This window comes from Typopeltis vanoorti, chromosome 13 (genome assembly GCF_054136105.1).
Source record: "Typopeltis vanoorti isolate ZY-2024b chromosome 13, IOZ_Tvanoo_1.0, whole genome shotgun sequence".
NCBI lineage: Eukaryota > Metazoa > Arthropoda > Arachnida > Uropygi > Thelyphonidae > Typopeltis > Typopeltis vanoorti.
Genome location: NC_143561.1, coordinates 35,130,928 through 35,154,506, shown reverse-complemented (window position 1 = coordinate 35,154,506; position 23,579 = coordinate 35,130,928). Strand labels below are relative to the sequence as shown.

At 34.9% G+C, this 23,579-nt stretch overlaps 1 protein-coding gene across 1 annotated transcript in view; it reads right to left on the bottom strand.

Moving 5' to 3' along the window:
• Positions 1 to 23,579, bottom strand: part of LOC150100045 (ATP-dependent translocase ABCB1-like) — a 280,795-nt gene that overhangs the window by 163,789 nt on the left and 93,427 nt on the right. Inside the window, exons 10-12 of the mRNA XM_090403288.1 lie at positions 23,139 to 23,252; positions 17,729 to 17,839; positions 6,892 to 7,017 (exon numbers count right to left, since the gene is read on the bottom strand). Of these exons, the coding sequence (XP_090259414.1) occupies positions 6,892 to 7,017; positions 17,729 to 17,839; positions 23,139 to 23,252 (351 nt within the window). The remainder of the gene's footprint in view (positions 1 to 6,891; positions 7,018 to 17,728; positions 17,840 to 23,138; positions 23,253 to 23,579) is intronic.

The following is a 23,579-nucleotide window of genomic DNA, read 5'->3' as shown; positions in this document are numbered from 1 at the left end:
CTCAAGTAGAGTAATGTGGGCAAATATGAGAATGGGGAACTGGACAATGAGACTTATTTGTGCCTATGGTCCCACAGAAGGTTCTACTAAGGTAGAAGTGAGGAAGTTTTTGATGCTTTAGAAAAAGCAACTGACACAATGAAAAATGAAAAGCTGGTCCTTGTTAGGGATCTAAATAGCAGAGTATGAAATGATTGTGAGACATACAAAAATATTTTGGGAAAATTTGGAGAAAAGAGCAAAGCTAATAATAATGGCATAATAAGCTAATAATAACATACAAATGTGCACAAATTCACATGGAGAGAAGAGGCAAGGAATAAGAAAAGTATCATTGACTATGTTATTGTTGATAGTGATGTTTTCTCCCTGGTGCAGGACACCAGAGTGTACAGAGGATTTGAAATTGGAAGCGATTACTATTTAGTCTCGAGCAGGATAAAATTGAATTTCATACTGAAAAGAATAACATGTAAGAAAGTTTTAAAGCAAATAAAAGTTGAGCAGCTCTCAGATGTTAACTGTAGACTAAAATACACAAAGATTATTGAAGAAAAAATGAAAGACTTTGAGAACAGGAATCAAACCTTGGAGATTCAGTGGCAAACTCTGAAAAAAACATTGATTGATTCTGCCAGAGAGGCATGTGGTGAGGTTGTCTGTAAGGATAAAAAAATCAGAACTCCCTGGTGGACACAGGAAGTCAAAGAGGCACTGAAGGAAAAGAAGAAAGCATATCAAAAGTTCCTGTCAAATAAGTCAGCTTGTGCTCTTAGAGAATATAGAGACAAATGCAAGAATGCTAAACACTGATTGAAAACTAGCTAAACAAAAGTCATGGGAGGACTTTGGTAAGAATATTATTATTATTATTCAGGCCTCCAAGGAGTCAAAAGACTCATCGAGGGTGGTCCTTCCTAAGACAAAGTCTGTCAAGACTCATCGAGGGGAGGCCCCCCCCCTGAGAAACACAAAGTCTATCATACCACTCTTTAAACTCACTGACCGTTCTCGCTCCCACCACTCCATCAGGCAATGCATTCCACGGCTCAACCACCCTCCACACAAAGAAACCACTCCTTACCCTCTTGCTCATAGTTTCCTTTCGTAACTTCCAGGGATGGCCTCTTGTCATCACTCCTTCCCGCTGTTCAACCAAGCGAAAGAACTCCCCAGTGTCAACCCTGTAACCACCTCTCAACAGTTTAAAAGTCTCAATCATATCACCTCTCCTTCTTCTATCCACCAAACTCTGCAGTCCACATTCTCTCAGCCGATCCTCATAACTATCTTTGTACAGTCCTGAAACCATCTTTGTCATCCGTCTTTGTATCCTTTCCACAGTTAATTTATCCCCTTCAAATCCTGGGGACCAAATCTGAGAACAATAGTCCAAGTGTGGTCTGATCAGAGACTTATACAACGGAATGATAACCCTCTTATCTCTGCAGGTCAGTGTCCTTCTCATAATAGCAGCAATCCTCTGTGTTACCTTCACCACCTTTGCAATATGTCCCCTAAACTTCAGGTTTCTATCAATCATCAACCCCAGATCTCTTGTCTCCCCTACTTCCTCCAGTATAACTCCTCCCATAGAGTATGCAGCATCCCATCGATGTTTCCCAAACCTCAAGACGTTACATTTTGCTGCATTAAACTGACACTCCCATTCATTTGCCTATCTATCTAGCTTATTTAAATCCTCTTGCAGGGCTACCACATCTGCACTATTACTAATAATCCTTCCCAGCTTCGCATCATCCACAAACAACTGAATATCCCCCTGCAATCCACTGGCTATGTCATTGATATAAAGGTTAAACAATATAGGTCCTAGTACTGAGCCCTGTGGGACCCCACTTGTAACCCTCTGCCTCCTGGAAACTGCTCCACCATACACAACTCTCTGATACCTATCAGACAGCCAATCCTGAATCCAGTTGACCAATCTGACATCCGGACCCATGTGCTGCAAATTAAATGTCAGCTTATCATGTGGCACCCTGTCAAATGCCTTCGCCAAGTCTAAGAAAATTGCAGTATATGCATTTCCCTCATCTAATGTTCTTGTAACTTTATTATAAAAGGCTAGCATATTGCTGAAAGAAGAGCGTCCTTTCACAAATCCATGTTGATTCTCACAGATAACATTACCCTCATCTGCCCAATGCTGTATACGGTCCCTCACTACTTTCTCCAAAATCTTAACAACTACTGATGACACACAGACTGGCCTATAATTAGACACTTCCAGTCTGTTACCACCCTTATGCAATGGCACTATCTTACCTTCCTCCCATTCCCTGGGCACCTTTGCCAAAGCCAGACTATCATTGAAAAGCCACGTTAAAGGCACTGTCAATTCCCTAGCACATTCTCTCAAAACTCGTGGTGAAATACCATCCAGTCCCACAGATTTACTAACATCCAGAGTACTCAGCATCTGAAACACACTCTCCTCCTGTACCTCCAGACCCCGAACCAGTCCTATCCCCCTAGCATTAAAACTGACTCCTCTAGGATGAAATACTCCAATAAAGTGTTCATTGAACAATTCCACTATGTCCTCTGCATCAGTCACACTATTCCCATTTTTATCCCACAATATCATTCTTCCACAGTCATTTCTCCTCCTACTGGCCACATAGCTAAAAAATTCCCTAGGATTTTCTTTGGATCTTAGGGCCAATCTCCTCTCATATTCCAGTTTCGCTTTCCTTACCACACTAATCACTCTTCTGGCCTGTGTCTTATATTCCTCATGCATCTCTTCACCTGTCTCCTTATATCTCTTCCATAGCCTCTTTTTCGCATGCAATTCCTGTTTAATATTGTCATCCACTTTACTCCAAATTGCGTCCTCTTCTTCACTCATGGTATACAACTTACCATTGCTGATAACAAATATTCTTTCATAACAAATATTCTATATAGAAAATAAATATCAAGAAGGTGGCAAAATATTCTGGAGGTTGTTGAAGAAGCTTAGGAATGGAGGAAAGAGTGCTGTAAAAGGAATTAGAGATGATAAAGGTGACATGAAAACAGGAGAAAAAGATATCCTTGAAGTATGGAGTAATTACTTTGAAAAACTGCTAAATGAAACAAGCAGTGATGACAGCACAATGGTAAAAAACACTGACCAGGCATGCAGTCAGGAATACATATCCATACTTGAAGTAGAAAAAGCGATCAAAGGCTTGAAATGTGGAAAGGCAGCAGGAGTAGATGACATTTGACTAGAAATGCTGAAGTATGGTGGTATAAGAGTCTTACAGTGGCTGCACTGCATAGTTCAGAAAGCCTGGACAGAGGGACGAATTCCCGATGATTGGAGTAGAGCTCTCATAATACCCATATATAAAAAGGGAAATAAAACTGCATGTGAGAATTACAGAGGTATTTCCCTACTGAGTGTTCCTGGCAAGATCTATGCAAGTATACTTGAGAAACGGTCGAGAAGAATTGTAGAAGAAAAGCTTGGTGAAGAACAAGCTGGATTCAGGCCAAATAGGGGATGTCAGGATCAGATCTTCACTTTACGACAAATAGTCGAGAAAGCATGGGAATATAACAAAGATCTGTATTTAAGTTTTGTCGATTTGGAAAAGGCATATGACAAGGTGCCAAGAGAGAAGCTATTCAATACACTGCAGTTATATGGTGTCAATGGGGCATTATATCAAGCAATACTTAGTCTTTATTTGAGTTGTAAGTCAGCAGTCAGAATTGAAGGAAGTAAGTACAGGAAGATGGTTTAATGTTAAATCTGGTGTGAGACAAGGATGTACATTATCCCCTCTGTTATTCATTATCTATATGGATCATATTATGAAGGAAAGTGGTATTAAACATGATATCAAAATTGGAGATGTTAATGTCAGCTCTTTGCTTTATGCGGATGATGTTATACTTCTAAATAAATCCGCTACAAGTCTGCAAGATTCTCTGACTAAATTGAATAGCTGTTGTAATAGATATGGTATGAAGGTCAGCAATAAAAAGACAAAGACAATGAAAATAGGCAGAATCATTGAAAATGTCAACTGTGTTGTGAATGGAGAACCTGTAGAACAAGTAAAACATTTCAGCTACTTAGGCACGATTTTTACTGAAGATGGTAAATTAAATATGGAAATAGACAACAGAATCAACAAAGCTGGTATGGTGGGAAGTCAGTTGAATAAATTCATATGGAATAAGAGAGAAATTAGTGGGAACACTAAATTAGCTGTATACAAGACAGTGTTCAAACCAGTTTTAACTTATGCATCTGAGAGCTGGGTCAGAAATAAAACACTTGACCAAAGACTAGAGACCACAGATATGAGAGTCCTGAGAAAGATTATAGGTGTGAACAGATGCCATCAATGGCAATATCATATTAAAAATGAGGATATTAGGAAAGAACTTGACATTGTCAGCATCCAGGAATGCATTAGAAGAGCGAATCTCAGGTGGTATGGTCACTTAAGCAGAATGGGCGAAGAAAGATTAGCAAAACAAGTGTTCTCTGCCAGGTTGGCAGGAAAACGACCCAGAGGAAGACCAAGATATAGGTGGATTGATACGGTACAAAATGCCTTAGACGATAGAAATATAAGATCTGATAATGTTGGAGTCTTGACAAGTAACAGACTGATTTGGAGGAAAATTGTAGATATGAAATTAATAAAGATGTAATTTTTTTCATGTAGTACTATCATATCCTGTACACCCCTTGAGGGTACATGGCAGGAATTTGATGATGATGATGATAAAAAATAAATAAATACCCCCCTCCCCCGATATTATAGTTTCATTGTATAAGGATCTGATTAGGTCACACATGGACTATTGTGGCTTAATCAGATCCTTGGTCAAGTGGTTTTCAAAACAATGAAGAGATGTTGGAGAGGGTCCAGAGGTGATTGACTAAAACAGTTTCTGATGATCTCTGGAATGTTGAATATGAAGAAAGGTTGAGATGATGCAATTTGCAGAGTTAGGATGAGGATGATATGATAGAGACGTACAAGTTAGTAAGGGGTTGTCATAGGATTAACATTGAAGAGGTTTTTCATAAAATGGTGGAAGATAGAAGGAGAATAAGATGTATCCTTGGCATTCCTGGATTCTGATCCAAGATCAGAATCCAGGAATTAAATTGTGCTGTTCCTGTAACATAGAAAGTAGGTTTTTGCATTGAGAGTTCTAAATGATTGCATACCAAATGATTATGATTGTGTTCTAAATGATTGCATACCAAATGATTATGATTGTGTTCCAAATGATTGGTGTCTACAGTGAATTTGAATGTGTTTAAGGTGAGGTATGATGAGCTGTGTGTATGATAAAAGGGACCTCCTAGATGAGTCTGTGATTCCATGGGGTCTTAGGATGTTGATAATAATAATAATATCCTACATTAAAGGGACATCTAAACAAATAGCAGAGTTTCTTCACAAATAATACAATCTATACAGCAATTTCAAAGAACTGTATAGATTGTATTTGTGAAGAAAGCTCAGAAGTTATCTTCTTTACCTCACTTGCTGTTGACTTAAATTGTCCTATGTTACAGGAACAGCACAATTTAATTCCTGGATTCTGATCCAAGATCGGAATCAAGGAATGCCAAGGATACATCAAATTTTTAGAATCAGAAAGTTCTGCCTTATTTTCCATGCCATAGACATAACATGTTCTTTGTAATTAAATGAAGATTTTGCACTACAGTTGATTGAAATTTGATCATCTTTTCCTTGAAACTTGTAAAACTCTTCTTATGTTTCCCCTAATCTTAAACTTGCATGTCACAGTTCTGGAAAATAATTGCAATAAATTGTTCATCATTTTTTTAATCAATTATTTGGATTACTGAATTACAGAGCAATAATTGGTTCCCCTGAACTCTAATAGTGCACTCTCCTAGGCATTCAACTCTTATCAAGGCACAAGGAAATATACTCATGCTATGTAACTCTTCTTCTTCTTCTTCACAAATTGAATGTTGCAACCAGTCTTCTATAATCTTGCTCTCTCTCTCTCTCTCTCTCTCTGAATAATACTCATGTTACAACAGGTGAAATATATAAGAATTTATATTAAATTCTAATTTCTTTTACATCAGTAAACCATTTTTAAAATATATATGACTGACCTTAGAATATCATTCTCACATCTGAGGCAGCACATCCAAAACTTCACAAAGGATGCTTGATTGTATCCAGAAGAGAGAGTGCAATCTGCTTACCAGTTGAACCCTTCCTTACAAGACCCCCCCCCCCCCCGCAACCATTTTATGAGAGATGCTTGATTCCTGCATTTTTATAGGTACTTTCACATATGCTGTTCCACTGAAATGACCCTGTTTTCCTCCAAACATGTAAGAACACAAAAAGTTGCTGATCGACATCTTCAAAATTCCACTTCGGACTTATCATATCAGCTTCTCATCCTTATTTTATTCCATCTACTTCTGCTCTTTGGGACAACCTTTTCTATACTGTATTCCCCAATAACTACAACATCCAGATCTTTAGAAAGCATATCAACAAATTCCTTATCTCTCTCTGACCATTTGTTCACACACACAAACATGTGATTAATTATGTCTTGTGACAATTTGTGTATAGGATTAATTATATATAAAAAAAGGAATTCCATACATTGATTTAAAGAAAATTATAATGATGGTGTTAGTTATGCTGACCACAAAGGGGTAGCTTTTAAAACTGCAGTAACTTAATTATATTAAAGCTATAATATTAATTATTAGTTATAAAATTAATAATTAACAATTAATATTACACTGCTGTTGTAATACCTTTTACAACAGCATAACTAAATTTAATTGAGTATTAAAAATTATATTTCAACAACATTTTTTAAAAATAATTAGGAGCATACTTTTCCTTTAAGAGGATCATAGAACCTCTGAATCAGCTGTATCACAGTACTTTTGCCACATCCACTTGGTCCTACTAGAGCTACAGTCTCTCCTGGTTTAGCTTCCAATGTCAATCCTTGCAAAATCTAAAAAATAAAAGCATAAAAAATTAAATAAAAAAATCAGCATTTCAGCATATCATGCTGATCACTAGTTACTATAAAGATAGTGCAAACATTTATGTTTAGAATTTTGGACTGAAAAATTTCATAGCTTAATATCACAAAGTTGCATTATATAAAGCAAAAATCCTATACAGAACCATAGAAGGAATTCAGAACTGGCTAAGGATGAATGAACAATAATCTATACATCTGATGAAATATGCACTATACTCATTATAAAAATCAAAACAGGTGATGTCACATCTAGTATATGTACTTATAACACTGTTCGAATTTCTTATTATGCCTGGCATCTCTCTATAAAGACTTACTGCCACAGGCCCTAACTTTCTACATTACTATATAGCCCTCCTTGAACATTCATAGACAAAGCACTCACAACATACTTTGACAACCTATTCACCACTATCCAAGCAAAAAAATCTACTCCTGATGATACTAACTAGACTCTTACTCAATTTTCGGGATGATCCCCTTGATCTGCCCCTCTTGACGAGTACTGAAAAATCAACTCTGTATCTATAGACCATTCCCCATGTTGATCACTTGCCTCTGTATTCTCTCCACCACTTTCTCATTCCCAAGAAACTTAGATAACCAGTCCTGTTCACAGTAGTCTAGACGTGACCATATAAAAAGTCTTATAAAGTTGGAATGTTGAATGTTTTTTCACTTGGTTATACTATAAATTAAAAATGCTATGAAATTATATTCTTGGTTTAATCCTTTACCTAAATGTAAGCAAAAAAAATTTGCATGTGAAGAATCTAGAATCTTCACGACTGAGCTACTTGTATATAGAAGCTAATCACTTCACATCAATTGCCTTAGTATTCCATAATGCAAAACACATCCCCCTTTTGGACATGCATAATGTAATATAATAGGAGAAGGGCCACTACGCAGACCAGTTTTGAACTTTGTTGAGGTCTCATCAGTGGGAGCCAAACCCAGAAGAGATACCAAAAGTTGATGATCTGTGTAGTCTGCATTTTTGATTCCAATATTCATAAGTTTTCAGGGAGATATGATCGCTTTGGTAGCTTCTGATATTATTAATGAATTTTATGGTGGCAAATTTTCGTCTGTCCTCCAGCAGGTCAAGCCCACTTTCCAGTTGGGCTGATGTTGTTAGTGGATGAGACCGCACCAATGATAATCTTGGATGCTTTTGCTTGTACTTTGTCTAATTTTTCTTTTACCAATGAAGCTGAAGGTGGCCAGATAGGTGCTGCTCTAAGTAGTAGTAGTAGTAGTTGTGAAAGGAATGTCAATTAATGAGCCTATGGAGTTATCAGCAGTGTGCAAATGATGATTAGAGCAGGCCACCCACAATAAATGCTTAATTCAACCTCTGAACCTGCAGACTTACCACCACTTGTTCTTTGAATATTTGCATGCTTCACCTTTTTACTTTTTTATTTATATATTTTATATATATATATTTACCATCCTTATATTCTGTTTATCTGTTTGAATATGCAGATCATACTATTTATTTATGTCCAATCTACCCAGTGATAAAATAATTCACTTCTACCATCTCTATCCTTGCCTGGTATTTATCAAATATCCCATTCTTGTGATCTTTGCTACTTTAGACAGACACCATTCTGCTACAATTAGAATCCAGGAACACCAAGATTATATAAGATTTTTGGAATCTGAAGGTTCAGGCCATGCTTCTCATGCCATCAACATAGAGTTCACTGGAACCATACCAAGATGCTACACTATAGTAAGTTCAAATTTGATCATCAGTTTTTTTAATAATGTGAAGTCCTATGCCACCATCCTAATCTTAATTGGACAGACTTCATACCTATCTCTAAGTTTTGGGAAGTGATTGCCATTAATTGTTTAGAATTTTTCTTTTTTTTAAAATTAATTATACATCTATACCTACTTCTCTGAAATCTAATAGTGTTTCCTCCTACTTATGCAGCTGCAACTGAGAAATATGTATTTCTCAGTTGCAAGACATATACAATACCATGTTATAGGCATGCTGTATATGACTCATTCTTGTATTCATAATTTAAATGTTGTTACCAATTCTTCTGTCTTCACCCTGAATGAAGCCATGATATATTAAGCAAAATATATAGGAGTAATAAATTCTATTTAGTTTTCTCTTACATGTGTGAAGCCATTATTCAAAACATCCTACTACTTTCCAAATAGCAATGCCAAACTGAATTGATTAAAATTAACAAGCATGGATATTGTCTTATGAAAGTTGTGTTTTGCTATATCTTCTTGTAAGCGATATCATATTATGGCGACTGAACTTAGAGCTCTTTTTTTTTTTTTTTTTTTGTATATTTACTTATAGAAATATACAAATATACAGATCTTACTTAGAGCTCTATACTGAACTTAGAGTTCTTTTTTTTTTTTTTCTTTTTTTGTATATTTACTTACAGAAATATACAAATATATAGAAATATATTTATAGAAAGCATTTATTTATATGTCAACTAACTGAAATGTAAAGTAGGAGTTTGAATTAAAAATTAATGCAACAGTAGATTTATGTTAAATTTTTAGTGGCATACATTTTGTTTTGCCAAAATGTTTTGGCATAAACTTTTTGGTCAGGTATCAAGGGCATCTTCAATATGAATTCAAAATGAAACAAGGCACAAGTAACATAACAAAGACTCAACACAATGAGAACATGTCACATGTCAACCACAAGTGAAACAGAGTAACATGATCCAAACTGCTCTCAAGTTCTAATAATGTTTTTATATATGCTATAAAAAATTATATAGGGAGGGCTATGTGAAGGAGAACAATTTCCCATAAAGGGAATAATTTAAGTTCAACAAATCTGTTGTAGCAAGGTTTCATGCTCCCTCTTTATATAATTGCTACAGAAGAAAATGTCCTTTATGCAGAATTTTGGTCTTTTCCAAGGAATCCTATATTTGGAGGAGATAGCCTTTTCAGCTGGTCTGGATTATTCCATCTCAGGGAATCTAATAGTCTGCATGTTCATCACAATGAACAGCCTCGGATCCGCTGGTTTAGCTGAAATATGATTAACCACAAGGAGAGAGAATTTGATGGAGATCAAGGTGATAAAGGAGGAAGAAGTATGTCTGTCCTATGCAGAGTTTAGAAAGGAAGAAAGTTTATTACCAATGGAATTAAGTAATCTGGACATTCATTCAGAGATACCTTAGACATGTGGGATGACAATATGGTTGACAACGTCTTGGGAGACTGGCAACAAAGAAACTCCATAACTGTTTACAACAGCAAAGCCATTAAACAAGAAGATAGTTTTGATATAGGTCTATTTTATTATTATTATTACAGGCAACTCCAAGGAGTCCTTAGACTCATCAAGGGAGGCCCTAAACATCATGTCAAGAACTATCCAACATTTGCATAGTATCTATCATACTTTGCTTTGAATTCATTCGCAGTCATGGCACCTAAAATAGACTCTTTCTTGTGAGAGTAAGCTTGATGATCAAGCCATTTAACAGATCCCAATTTTTGAAAAGGATGATGGCATGACAGCATGGATATAAAGTCTGTGTGGATTTTTCTTTCTAAAAACAGAAAACTAAAGGCTTCTCCAAGTAGTTCAACAGGTCAAAAAAGGAAATGTGTTTATCCTATTCAATGCCAAGAATAAACTGTATTCCCAAAATAAAAGTGAATGAGACAATTACAAAGGAATTTCATTAAGAAGTGTTTCAGGTAAGATTTATGCAAGCATATTTGAGAAAAGGCTAAGAAAAATTAGGGAAGAGAAACTTAAAGAACTTGCATTTAGTGCAAACAGAGGGTGTCAAGATCAGATTTTCAATTTAAAACAATCATAAATACTCATAATTTCACTTCATTGCTCATTTTTTTCCTGAAATAAAGAAATTATTTACTGCACCTAAACTGGAGCAAGAATGTGGGTAACTCTGACTGGAAAATGTTGCTAAGTATATGTAATAGTCCTATATAAAGTTATAAAATCAGTCTATAATCCCTCATGAAACAAAAAAAAAAAGTAACCAAATCTAGTGACAAAATACACTAAAATTACAACACTACAGTGACCATAACTAGTCAAGCATTATATTCTTATTAACATGTTTATGTTCTAAATTCCATAATAGATTAATTTCTGCATTTCATTTCTTGATAAACACAACTAGAAACATATGTTATATGTAAATAACTATAACTGAAGTTATTCCAGTTATAAATGCTGCAATCATGATTAAGTATTTTTTTTAATCTAACTTACTAACCTTATATAAATTGAAATAAACATCCTCAGAGTCAAATACTCATCATAGGAGACTCTCAATGTTACATAAAATGCTTATCAAACTGTGACTACTCATTCACTACTTCCATACTTACCATGTTCTCAGGCAATACATTCCAAAGTGATGCTTCCGTCTCTTCACTCTCCTGCTCACACCTTATGCAACATTCAAGGAATGGCCTCCTACTCCACCACGTTTCCCACTAGTCAATGATAAATTTCTTCCAAATTAATCTGGTTAAAACCCTTCAATAACTTGAATGTCACAATCATATTATCATTCTCCTCATATCAAATGGCATTCCTCAATTTGTCCTCATGCCCAAGGTAGTGTGTCTGGCATCTGGAAATCATTCCAGATGCCCGATACCAGACACTACCTTGCTTACTCTATCTTATCCCTTTGAAAACCGGGCAGATAAATATGCACACAGTAATCCACATGTAACCTGATCCATGCTTCTACAGAAGAAAGCTATTCTTTTACTTCTATATGTCAATGTCCTCTTCATTATCACCATCATAATCTATTTGTGAAATCCTCACAATTCAAATATGGCACATAAATTTCAGGTCCCTGTCTATCATCACCAACAGGTTCTTATCACTTGGAAATCCCTACCAAGTGTATAAACTACATAGCATCCTTGCCTTCCAATATCATAGTCCCTCAGAAAACATTCATGTATTCTTAAAAGATAATATATATACTTCTTTTGTAGCTAACAAAAAATTCTAAATATCTATTCACTAAAAGATCCTCGCCATTATCTAGGTCATCCTGACATCGACAGTATTTCTTACCCTTGCAAACTACATTTTGGTTTCAGGTTTCAAACTGGAAGAACAAACAATATCTGACTGGATGAATATAGAAATTAAGTTTATTATACACATCACAGATGCTGTATGGTTTGCAGACCATGCCACTGATACAGATTACTGGATTCAATTAGAAAAACTTCATTCAATTAGAAACTTGGGATACAGAAATAATATAATATAATAATATTATTATATGGAACAAATGGAACAAACTGGAACAAATGGAGCAAATCCTAAAACTTATCCCAACTCAACATCACCAGAGTTCAAGATCGGTATCATCAACAAAAGAAGCCTGAATGGCAAAGAAATGGCGCTAGCTGAGGAATTGGATAAGTACAACATCAACATAATGGGGGTGACTGAAACAAAAACGACAAAAACTGGTGAGGTCTTTCTGAGCAATAAATACAAAATGTCATATTCAGGCATTGAAAATCAAGGAAAAGAAGGAGTAGCCATAGTATTCAACACAAAATACGAGGCTAATCTTCTTGAATGGCAGGCAGTCTCAAGTAGAGTGATGTGGACAAATATGAGAATGTGAAACTGGACAATGAGACTTATTTGTGCCTATGGTCCCACAGAAGGTTCTACTAAAGTAGAAGTAGAGGACTTTTTTTTTTTGAGGTTTTAGAGAAAGCAACTGACACAATGAAAAATTGGTCCTTGTGGGGTTCTAAAATAGTAGAGTAGGAAATGATTGTCAGACATACAAAAATGTTTTGAGAAAATTTGGAGAAAAGAGCAAAGCTAATAATAATGGCAAATACATGTTGGATTTCTGCTCAGGACATGGACTGGTTATTACTAACACCATGTTCCAACATAAAAATGTGCACAAATTAACATGGAGTTCTCTCCATGTTAATTTGAGGCAAGGAATAAGAAAAATCTCATTGACTATGTTATTGTTGATAATGATGTTTTCCCACTGGTGCAGGACACCAGAGTGTACAGAGGATTTGAAATTGGAAGTGATCACCATTTAGTCTTGTGCAGGATAAAATTGAATTTATATTGAAAAGAAGAACATGAAAGAAAGTTTAAAAGCGAATAAAAGTTGAGCTGCTCTCAGATATGAACTGTAGACTAAAATATACAAATATTATTCAAGAAAAATAAAGTTCTGTAGTCTGGTAAAAGCATATGACATGGTGCCAAGAGAGAATTAATTCAAAATGCTACAGTTATATGGTGTTAATGTGGCATTATATCAAGCAATACTTAGTCTTCATATGAGTTGTAAGTCAGCAGTTAGAATTGAAGTAAGTACAAGAAGATTGTTTAATGTTAAATCAGACAAGGAAGTACAGGAAGATGGTTTAATGTTAAATAAGACAAGGATGTACATTATCCCCTCTCTTATTCATTATCTATATGGATCACATTATGAAGGAAAGTGGTATTAAACCTGATCAAAATTGAAGGTGTTAATCTCAGCTCTTTGCATTGTGTGGATGATGTTATACTTCTAAATAAATCTGCGACAAGTCTGTAAAATTCCCTGACTAAATTGAATAACTGTTGTAATAGATATGGTATGAAGGTCAGCATTAAAAAGACAAAGACAATGAAAATAGCCAGAAACATTGAAAATATCAACTGCATTGTGAATGGAGAACTTACAGAACAAGTAAAACATTTCAGCTACTTCGGCACGATTTTTAGTGAAGATGGTAAATTAACTATGGAAATAGACAACAAAATCAACAAAGCTGGTATGGTAGGAAGTCAACTGAATAAATTTATGGAATAAGAGAGAAATCAGCCAAAACACTAAAACAGCTCTATACAAGACAGTGTTCAAACCAATTTTAACTTATGGATCTGAGAGCTGAGTTAGAAGTAAAACACTTGACCAAAGACTAGAGACTGCAGATATGAGAGTCCTGAGAAAGATTAAAGGCGTAAACAGATGGCATCAATGGCAATATCATATTAAATATGAAGATATTAGGAAAGAACTTGATATGTCAGTATCCAGGAATGTATTAGCAGAGCTAATCTCGGGTGGTATGGTCACTTAAGCAGAATGGGAGAGGAAAGATTAGCAAAGAAGTGTTCTCTACCAGCTTGGCAGGAAAAAGACCCAGAGGAAGACCAAGATATAGGTAGAATAATACAGTAAAAAAGTGCTTTAGAAGACAGAAATATAAGATCTGATAATATTGGAGTCTTGAGAGGTAACAAACTGATTTGGAGGAAAATTGTAGATAGGAGGTTAGTAATGATGTAAATTTTTCATGTAGTACTATCATATCCTGTATTGAGGGTATATATCAGGAATTTGATAATGATGATAATAATGTAATAATAATAAATTGAAAAGTCTGTGTCTGAAATCTGCACTAGCTCTACAACATTCACTAAATCAAAATAAATATGGGCGCATCTTCTTCTTCATGTAGCTTCCTCAGTGAAAAGGTGCAGCGCCATGTCCTTCCAGTTCTCTCTGTTGGTGGCTTTCCTTTTTGTTCTGTATAGCCATGTGATCCTGTCCATGATCTTATATCTTCAAACCATGTCTCTTGATCCTTTTCCCATAATTTTTCCTTCTAAAACTGTTACTATCCTCTGTCCTGCTGAACCTCTCAGTACATGTCCTGCCAATCTCATATTTCTCTGGATCATTTCCTGTAATAAAGATCTCTGTGTTCTCATTCTCTGTAGGACATCTGTATTTGTCACGTGTTCTATCCATGAGATTTTCAGAGCTCTCCTATAGCACCACATTTCAAAGGCCATTATCTGTTGTCTTACTCTCTTCTTGAATACCCAGTTCTCACTGCCATATGTGAAAACTAACCACACTAATGTTCTTAACATTCTTTTCTTTAGCTCGATACCAACAGAACTTATGAGCAGATCTTTATTTTTCCAGAAGGCATTTTTAGTTATGGCTGTTCTTATTTTTATTTCTTTATCTTGTTTTCCATCTGCAGTAAAGTTGGTGACTAAATATTTGTATTCTGTTGTATGTTCAATTTTCATATTGCTTATGGATATTTCTGGCTTGGATATGTTTTCTTTTGAGATTTTCATAAATTTAATCTTTTTTTTTTGCATTTATATCTAATCCAAACTCTTTACCTTCTTAGATTAGTAGCTGCAGTAATTTGATTAATTTATTTCTATTTTCTGCTATTAGAACGGTATCATCAGCATATCTAAGATTGTTGTATTTTATACCATTGATACTAATTCCTATTTTTTGTTTTTCAATCTTTTTCATCACTGTCTCACTATAGATATTAAATAAATTTGGTGAAAGGATACAACCTTGTCTGACTTCTTTTTATTTTCGCTTCGGAAGTCTCAGAGTTAAACAGCTGCATTTTCTGTTTGGTGTAAATAATTTTTATAATCTTAAGTATATGATCTTAAAAGATATTTTAGTATTTTGAACATTTTATTGTTTTACCTGGTCGAAGGCCTTCTGAAAGTCTATGAAGCATATGTATATATTCCTATTTCTTTCAAGTGATCTTTCTATTAGTATTTTTAGTTACAGGATAGCATTAACGGTTCCCATTCCTTTTCTGAAGCCTTTCTGTTGTTCACTCAATTCACCAATTAAGGCTCTTTCAATTTCCTTGTTAACAATGGTTAAAATAATTTTAGATGCATGGGCTATTAGGCTCAGAGTTCTCTAATCCTCGCAAATTTGTACATTATTTTTCTTTGGAATTGGTATGCAGATGGATGTTGTAAAAACATCAGGTAATTCTATTGTTTTATAGATGTCCTGAATGGATTCCACTAAATAGTTGTTATTGTAGTAGTCAAAGCTTTCAACAGCTCAGCCGGGATATTATCGCACCTGGTCGAAGGCCTTCTGAAAGTCTATGAAGCATATGTATATATTCCTATTTCTTTCAAGTGATCTTTCTATTAGTATTTTTAGTTACAGGATAGCATTAACGGTTCCCATTCCTTTTCTGAAGCCTTTCTGTTGTTCACTCAATTCACCAATTAAGGCTCTTTCAATTTCCTTGTTAACAATGGTTAAAATAATTTTAGATGCATGGGCTATTAGGCTCAGAGTTCTCTAATCCTCGCAAATTTGTACATTATTTTTCTTTGGAATTGGTATGCAGATGGATGTTGTAAAAACATCAGGTAATTCTATTGTTTTATAGATGTCCTGAATGGATTCCACTAAATAGTTGTTATTGTAGTAGTCAAAGCTTTCAACAGCTCAGCTGGGATATTATCGCACCTGGTCGAAGGCCTTCTGAAAGTCTATGAAGCATATGTATATATTCCTATTTCTTTCAAGTGATCTTTCTATTAGTATTTTTAGTTACAGGATAGCATTAACGGTTCCCATTCCTTTTCTGAAGCCTTTCTGTTGTTCACTCAATTCACCAATTAAGGCTCTTTCAATTTCCTTGTTAACAATGGTTAAAATAATTTTAGATGCATGGGCTATTAGGCTCAGAGTTCTCTAATCCTCGCAAATTTGTACATTATTTTTCTTTGGAATTGGTATGCAGATGGATGTTGTAAAAACATCAGGTAATTCTATTGTTTTATAGATGTCCTGAATGGATTCCACTAAATAGTTGTTATTGTAGTAGTCAAAGCTTTCAACAGCTCAGCCGGGATATTATCGCACCCAAGGAATTTGTTATTAGGAAGATTCTGAATCATGTATTACATCTTCTTTCTTATTGGTAGAGTGGTATCTGTTGTTATATTTAACTTAAAGTGTTGTGAATCATCTATCATGTTACCATTATCATCATCATAGAGATCTGATAAGTACTCCACCAATCTTCCATTTATCTCTTCCTTATCAATGATTATGTTCCCATCTTTGTCCTTGATGCTATTAGACTATGTATTATGGCCACATTGCCTTACCAAAAATCTGGGAGCATATCATCTATAGATAGTGACCATATAAATTCTCATCCAAACTGGGACCTTAGTTCTGGGAGCAGAGGCTAATTAAAATTATATAATATTTTGGAGCATTCATTTATTGACCGACACACTGGATAATTCTTTCTAAAGAAAATAAAAAACAATGTATGTCTGTTGTTTACATTAAAGCAAAATAAAAAATTTCATTTCTAAACATTAAAAAAATAACATAACATAACTGTTCTTGGTATATATTCACATACTTTAATCAGTTTAATGGATGTATCTATCTCTAACCGTATCTCTGAAGAATGCATTTTTTTTCAATATGATCTTATTATTTTTAATTTTTCATAAAATTTTCCGAATATCATAAAGTTGCATTTTATGGTTAACAAATTTGAAATTTTGACACTTTCAATTGACTCTCATCTGTAGACCATATTATTTTCAACTGAAGAAAGCACATCAAATGGCTTGCTGGGCAGTAGTGTGAAATACTTCTCCCACTACCCTTACATGTCACATGCCCAAGTGCACTTTCTGTCTGCTGTCTTTATACAGTTAAATACAGTTAGATAAATACAGTTTCTACAGTTAAATTTTTCTGAGAAAAATAAAATTAGATTTTAATTCTCATTAATACTTCCAAATAGCATATTTTTGAGTTTTCAAGGAAAAAAAAGCTACCATAATATCAGGTCTTGCTGGATATTTAAAGAAAACATCCTTCAGCTGAACCAGACCTTCAACTTTTTGTGGTTTTTTCCCAGCAGGTGAACTACTGTCAATAGGAGGAACCTGTAAAATTGTAAACATTTTTTTATTTATAAATAAGATGTATTAGAGGTTATTATGCACTTATAAGAAATATATTGAATGAGAATGCATTTAATTAATAAAAAAAGTACATTTTTTCATAAAGAAGAAAGTAAGAAGCAATGTGAAAGAGCAGGAGAGTAATAAGGGAAAGACTGAAGTGGGGCTTATGAATGAAGAAGAGTTCAGCATGAGCATAGAGAATGAGAGAATAGGTGTGCAAGACAAACAGGAAAACAGAGAGATTCAGAATGGATATGGGAATACAGCATGAGAAAGGTGAATGCTCCAAGATGATGTGAATGCAAGTGTAGACAAAAAAAAGGGAAGGGGATGAGCCAGGATGTAGGGAAAACAGTTGGATTTGTTGAAACAGTTGAAACAGGTTCTGGTATGAGTAAAGAGAAAAAGAAATGGCAGCACAAAGAAAGTATGGAGAAGTCACATGTAATAAGCAGTATCAGTGAAACTCGTTATAGATTCAGAAATGAACTGTTATGTTTGTATATGAATGCTAGAAGTATCAGAAACAAGCAAAATGAAATGGTTGTATTGATTGAGTTTGTTCACCCAAAAATTGTTGGAATAAGTGAGACATGGTTGGATGAGGATGACATTCTGACAGGAATAGAGATGGAAGGGTATGATGTATTTCATGAAGATAGAAAGGTAAAAAGGAAGGAGGAGGAGTGCTACTGATGACAGAAAAAGATTTATCTCCATACAAGGCAGAGATACAAGGGAGAAACACTGGTAGTGGTTTTGAGATGGTATGGTGTGAGACAGAAGTAAATAGAATGAAATATTTCAGTGGAATGAAGATACCAGGAAATGTATAAGCAAATTAGTCAAGAAAATGGGAAAAGGGAGATCATTATGGGTGATTTTCATTATGGCAATATAGATTGGGATGACGAGATAGCAAATGGCAATAAAAAAAAAAGTTTCTTGAGTTTTTGAAGGACAACTACCTCAGGCAGTATGTAATTTTACACGAAGATTGAGGGTCTTAGATTTGATCCTCTCATCAGAAGATGTTATTATAAATGAGGTGTCAAATTTCTCTCCAGTTGGTGAGAGTGACCATGAGAGTGAAGTGATTACCTGGGTGCTTGCCATTCATGTAAGGATTCTCTGAGGAAAGGGTATATGTGGAACTACAAGGCTGGTGATTATGAGAAGCTCAGCAGACAGTTTGAAGCTGTAGAATGGAATAAAGAGTTGGGTGGAAAGGAGATCAATTCTGCTTGGGTGATATTCAAGAACTATCTAGTAGAAGCATTGTCTTAATATATTCCAAAGTGTGAAATGGATGAATGAAGAGATTCAGCATGCAATGCAGATAAAAAAAGGCATTATGGAGGCAACACAAGAAGACTGGTAATAATCAATTTCATGACGAACACAAAGACCAGGCAAGGAGGGTCAACTTGGATGGTAAGGGTAGCAAACATTCAGTATGATGAGCAGCAGTTAACTGATAAAGCAAAAAAAAAAAAAAAAAAAAAAAAAAAAAAAAAAAAAAAAAAAAATCCTAAAAAGTTCTTTTGATATGTAACTAGCAAAAATAAGAGTGATTTATGGTAGTATGGCTGATTTGGAGAAAATGATATAAGAACAACTGCAGTGGAAGATATAGTGAGATATTTAATGAGCAGTTCATGAAGATGTTTTGTCCTTGTGAATGTGACACCGCTGAGAGTTTGAGAGCTGTGGATGAGGAGAGACTGACTGAGCAAGGAAGAGGTATATGAGGAATTAAGAAAACTTGATATTAATAAGACTGTGGGACTTGATGATATATCACCTTGTATTTTGAAAAAATGTGACAGGGAGCTGACATCTGCCTTAATATGTCTGTTTAATATGAGTCTTACATTAGGACAAGTTCACAAGTAGTGGAAGGAGAGAAAGACTGTACCACTTAATAAAGGCAGTGACAGAATTGAAGCATCAAATTATAGGCAGTTAAAATGTTGGAAGAAGACTGGTGAGAATCTGGATCCAGAAATTGGATTGACAACCATGAGGATGATAATCAAAGGTATTATCTTTGATGGACACATGGATTTGCTAAAGGGAGGTCATGTTTTAGGTAATAATAAGCTACTGTATATTCATCTCCCAACTGGGAGATGAATATACAGTAGTATACTTAGGCTATGCAAAAGATTACTACATGATAAGTTGATAGTCAAACTAGAGTGGATACGGTTGAATATTAGTCTAGTGCATTGGATTGGAGTTTGGCTGTCTGATAGGTATCAACAAGTTGTGTATAGGGAAGCAATATCCCAGAAGAGGTCATTAGTGGTGTACCTCGGGGATCTGTTTCAGGACCATTGCTGTTCAACCTGTATGTTAATGATATTGAGGAAGATTTATATGGGATATCTAGCTATTTGCAGATGATGCAAAGTTGGGGCAAACTATGAGGGAGTAGAGCAGATGTGGCCTTACAAAAAGACTTGAATAGACCGAGTGAATACAACAGTTACAGGAGTGGGGATGCCAGTTCTGTGGTGCAAAATATAAGGTTTTTTAAAATTTGGGAAAACAAAGATGGAATGTAGAATTTACTCTTATTGGAGATATATTGTTGAATGTGGAGGAAATAAGAGATCTTGGGATGATGGTGAATAATGGATGATGGTGAACAGTAGAGGACATACTGCCAAAATTGTGAGGACAGCACAATGAATTCTGGCAATAATGCAAAGGATACTGACTTGTAGAAGTAAGGAGATTAGCGTTCCATTGTATATTCCTCTTATCAGGCACATATAAACTATTGTGCACAGATTTGTTCAAGTTGTTTTCAAAAGGATGAACAGATGTTGGAGAGAGTCCAGAAGTGATTGACCAAAATAGTTTCTGATCTCTGGAATATTGAATATGAAGAAAGATTGAGACGATGCAATTTGCAGAAATGCAGAGATAGGAAGAGGGGTGATATGATAGAGACATGCAGGTTAGTAAGGAATTGTTATAGGTTTAACAATGAAGAGGTTTTTCACAATATGGTGGGAGATAGGGAGAGAACAAGAGGTCATCCCTGGAAGCTAAGGAAGGTGTGAGCAAGGGAGTAAGAAACAGGTTTTTTGCATGGAGAGTTGTGAATGATTGGAATGCATTTCCTGAGTACAGTGTCTGCAATGAATTTGAATGTGTTCAAGGCATGGTATGATGTGCTGTGTGTGTGTGTGTGTGTGTGTGTGTGGCAAAAGAGACCTTCTAGATGAGTCTATGACTTCATGGGAGCTTAGGATAATAATAATAATAAATGTTTCTGTTGTTTTTGTGTTGATGGAAGTTAAAGAAGTGAAAAGTGATGCTGAGATGAGGTCACAGGCATATGCAGGATTAATATGGATCGCTAGCAATCAATAAGCAATAACAATTAATATCATATCTTAACTGATTTCATCATGAAATCCCCCCCCCCTCATAATTTTCACTCTGCACTACTGTGGTGTGCTGCTTTTAAGTGACTAATATAGCCCTTTTATTTATCTTCTTCATCCGTGACCATCAAAATCCAAGAATAGTAGCAACTACTGAAATTTGAAAATTTTGTGATTATCATTATATATCTATCCATTTAAAATAATATAAATATTTCTACTGTTTTCCTACTGAAATAAACAGCAAAATATGATCCATTCCAAACATGTGCTATGTGATTTGTAAACTGTCATGTGTAGAATATTAAAAGAGATCCTATGATTTTATACAAATATATACAGCTTTTACTTTAAACAAAAAAGCATAAAGTGCAGTAGTGATATTAGCTGTACAATTACAACCTTGAAGTAGTGCATGTTTCTCACTTCTGCAAAACATTCATAACATCAAACTATCAGAAGAGATGATTATTCAAGCCTAAAATAATTTTACTACTTCATTACAATAATAGAAGTTATGCTAACAGATAGAACTGTTTGAGTTTGTCATTCTCCTTCAGTGAAGCAAGAACCTGTGATATTAGCAACTTGGAAGTTATGCAAATACTAGAAGAGCAAAAACAGAGGAACTAATGGCAAAATTAATCATATTCCTATTATGCAAAAGGCTTAGAATAGAATAGACAAAAATATTTTCCATCTGGGACTCTATGATATTCTATGAATATGTTCTGCTTTTACATCAAACACAAATTTTAAAATTATGTCAACTCTACAACCTTGAGATCATATGCCACCTAGCATTTGCTTATAAGTCATGACTGCAACTCACTAATATCACAAGTTCCTATTTATGAGTGAAGAAAGCAAAAATAGTCGAAACAGTGTTCTCTTGTAGTGGAACCTTAAAAATGAACTTATAAGAGTAGTAAATATAAGTGAGCTTTAGTGGTCATATCTATTACTTCAATAGAATATATGACCACTAAAGATAGAAGATACAGAAATCAGATATATAATGACTTCAATGCTGTACAGATAATACAGTATTCTCTCAATTATCCAACCACAGTGGGAGAGCAGTTTGCTAGCCAGATAACTGAAGGTACAATTTACATGCTGCTTCATACCAGAAGTAGTTGGTACAGTAGTCCATTCATGGGTCAGATAATAGAAAATTTGTTCATTTGAAGGTCAGATAACTGAGAGATCACTTTGCAATCGTTTTTACTTTACACTTTTGTATAAGTAAAAGCTTGATCGTCCGTGTGGTTAACCTAGTGGCTATGCGCTTCGCAACCATACACCTGGGGAAGGAGTGTCCTAGGTTTGATTCCCGTCAACGACGTGAAGAGCTTAAGGATCTTCCTCACCCATAGCCAAGTTAGCCAGTCTTGGGCGTGGACAGCAGGGTCCCCCTCCCCCAGTTTATCTGGGGTTTTTCATCCCGCAAGCAGGCAAACAAGCCCCATGAACACACAGGGATACAGTCATGAATATCACCCTAAAGGGATACGACAGAGAAGTGGCAAACCAGCTGCATTAATACGCCAGTAACCCCTCATTAGGAGGGGACTCAACCTGTCCTATGATGGACGAGAAGGAAAAGCTTGATCCTACACCTCAAATAGAGTAAAATTTCATTCTTCTAAATAAAACATAATGTTTGTTCAAGCTTATTTTCAGCTCAGCATGAATGAATATATATATATAAAATATATATTTTATATAGAATGATATAAAATATATATATATATATATATATATATATATATTTTATATCATTCACCACATACATTATATATAACAGAAAAATATTTGAATTTGGTAAAATATACACTAGAATTGATTTAGATGCTATTAAAATAATAACTCACCCTATCAATAACAGAAAACACTTTTGCTGCTGCACCTCTAGCTATCGAAACTGCTTCAATGTATGGAGATGCTTGTCCCATATTAAGAGCCCCCAAAAGAACATTAAAGAAAACCTTAAAAAAATAAAGATTTATCTTGATTATATAGAGTATTTTTTTATAATTTTTTTATAATTAAAATTAAATTACAATTTAATTTAATTCAATTTAATTTGATTTAAGTTCAGGCCGCAACGTGCCACTGCACGCAATTTGGATTCCATTGTACGTATGTGCCCTATCCTTTGTGTCATTCCTAGTGTTGTTCTACTGTACTGATGATGTCCTAAGATACCTAGGACGAAGTATTTACGTAATAAAAAAACCTACTAATGTGGTTCATGTGTGTTAAATTTAGTAAAGATTCATCTGTTATAAATAAAACAAGAAATATTCTATTGT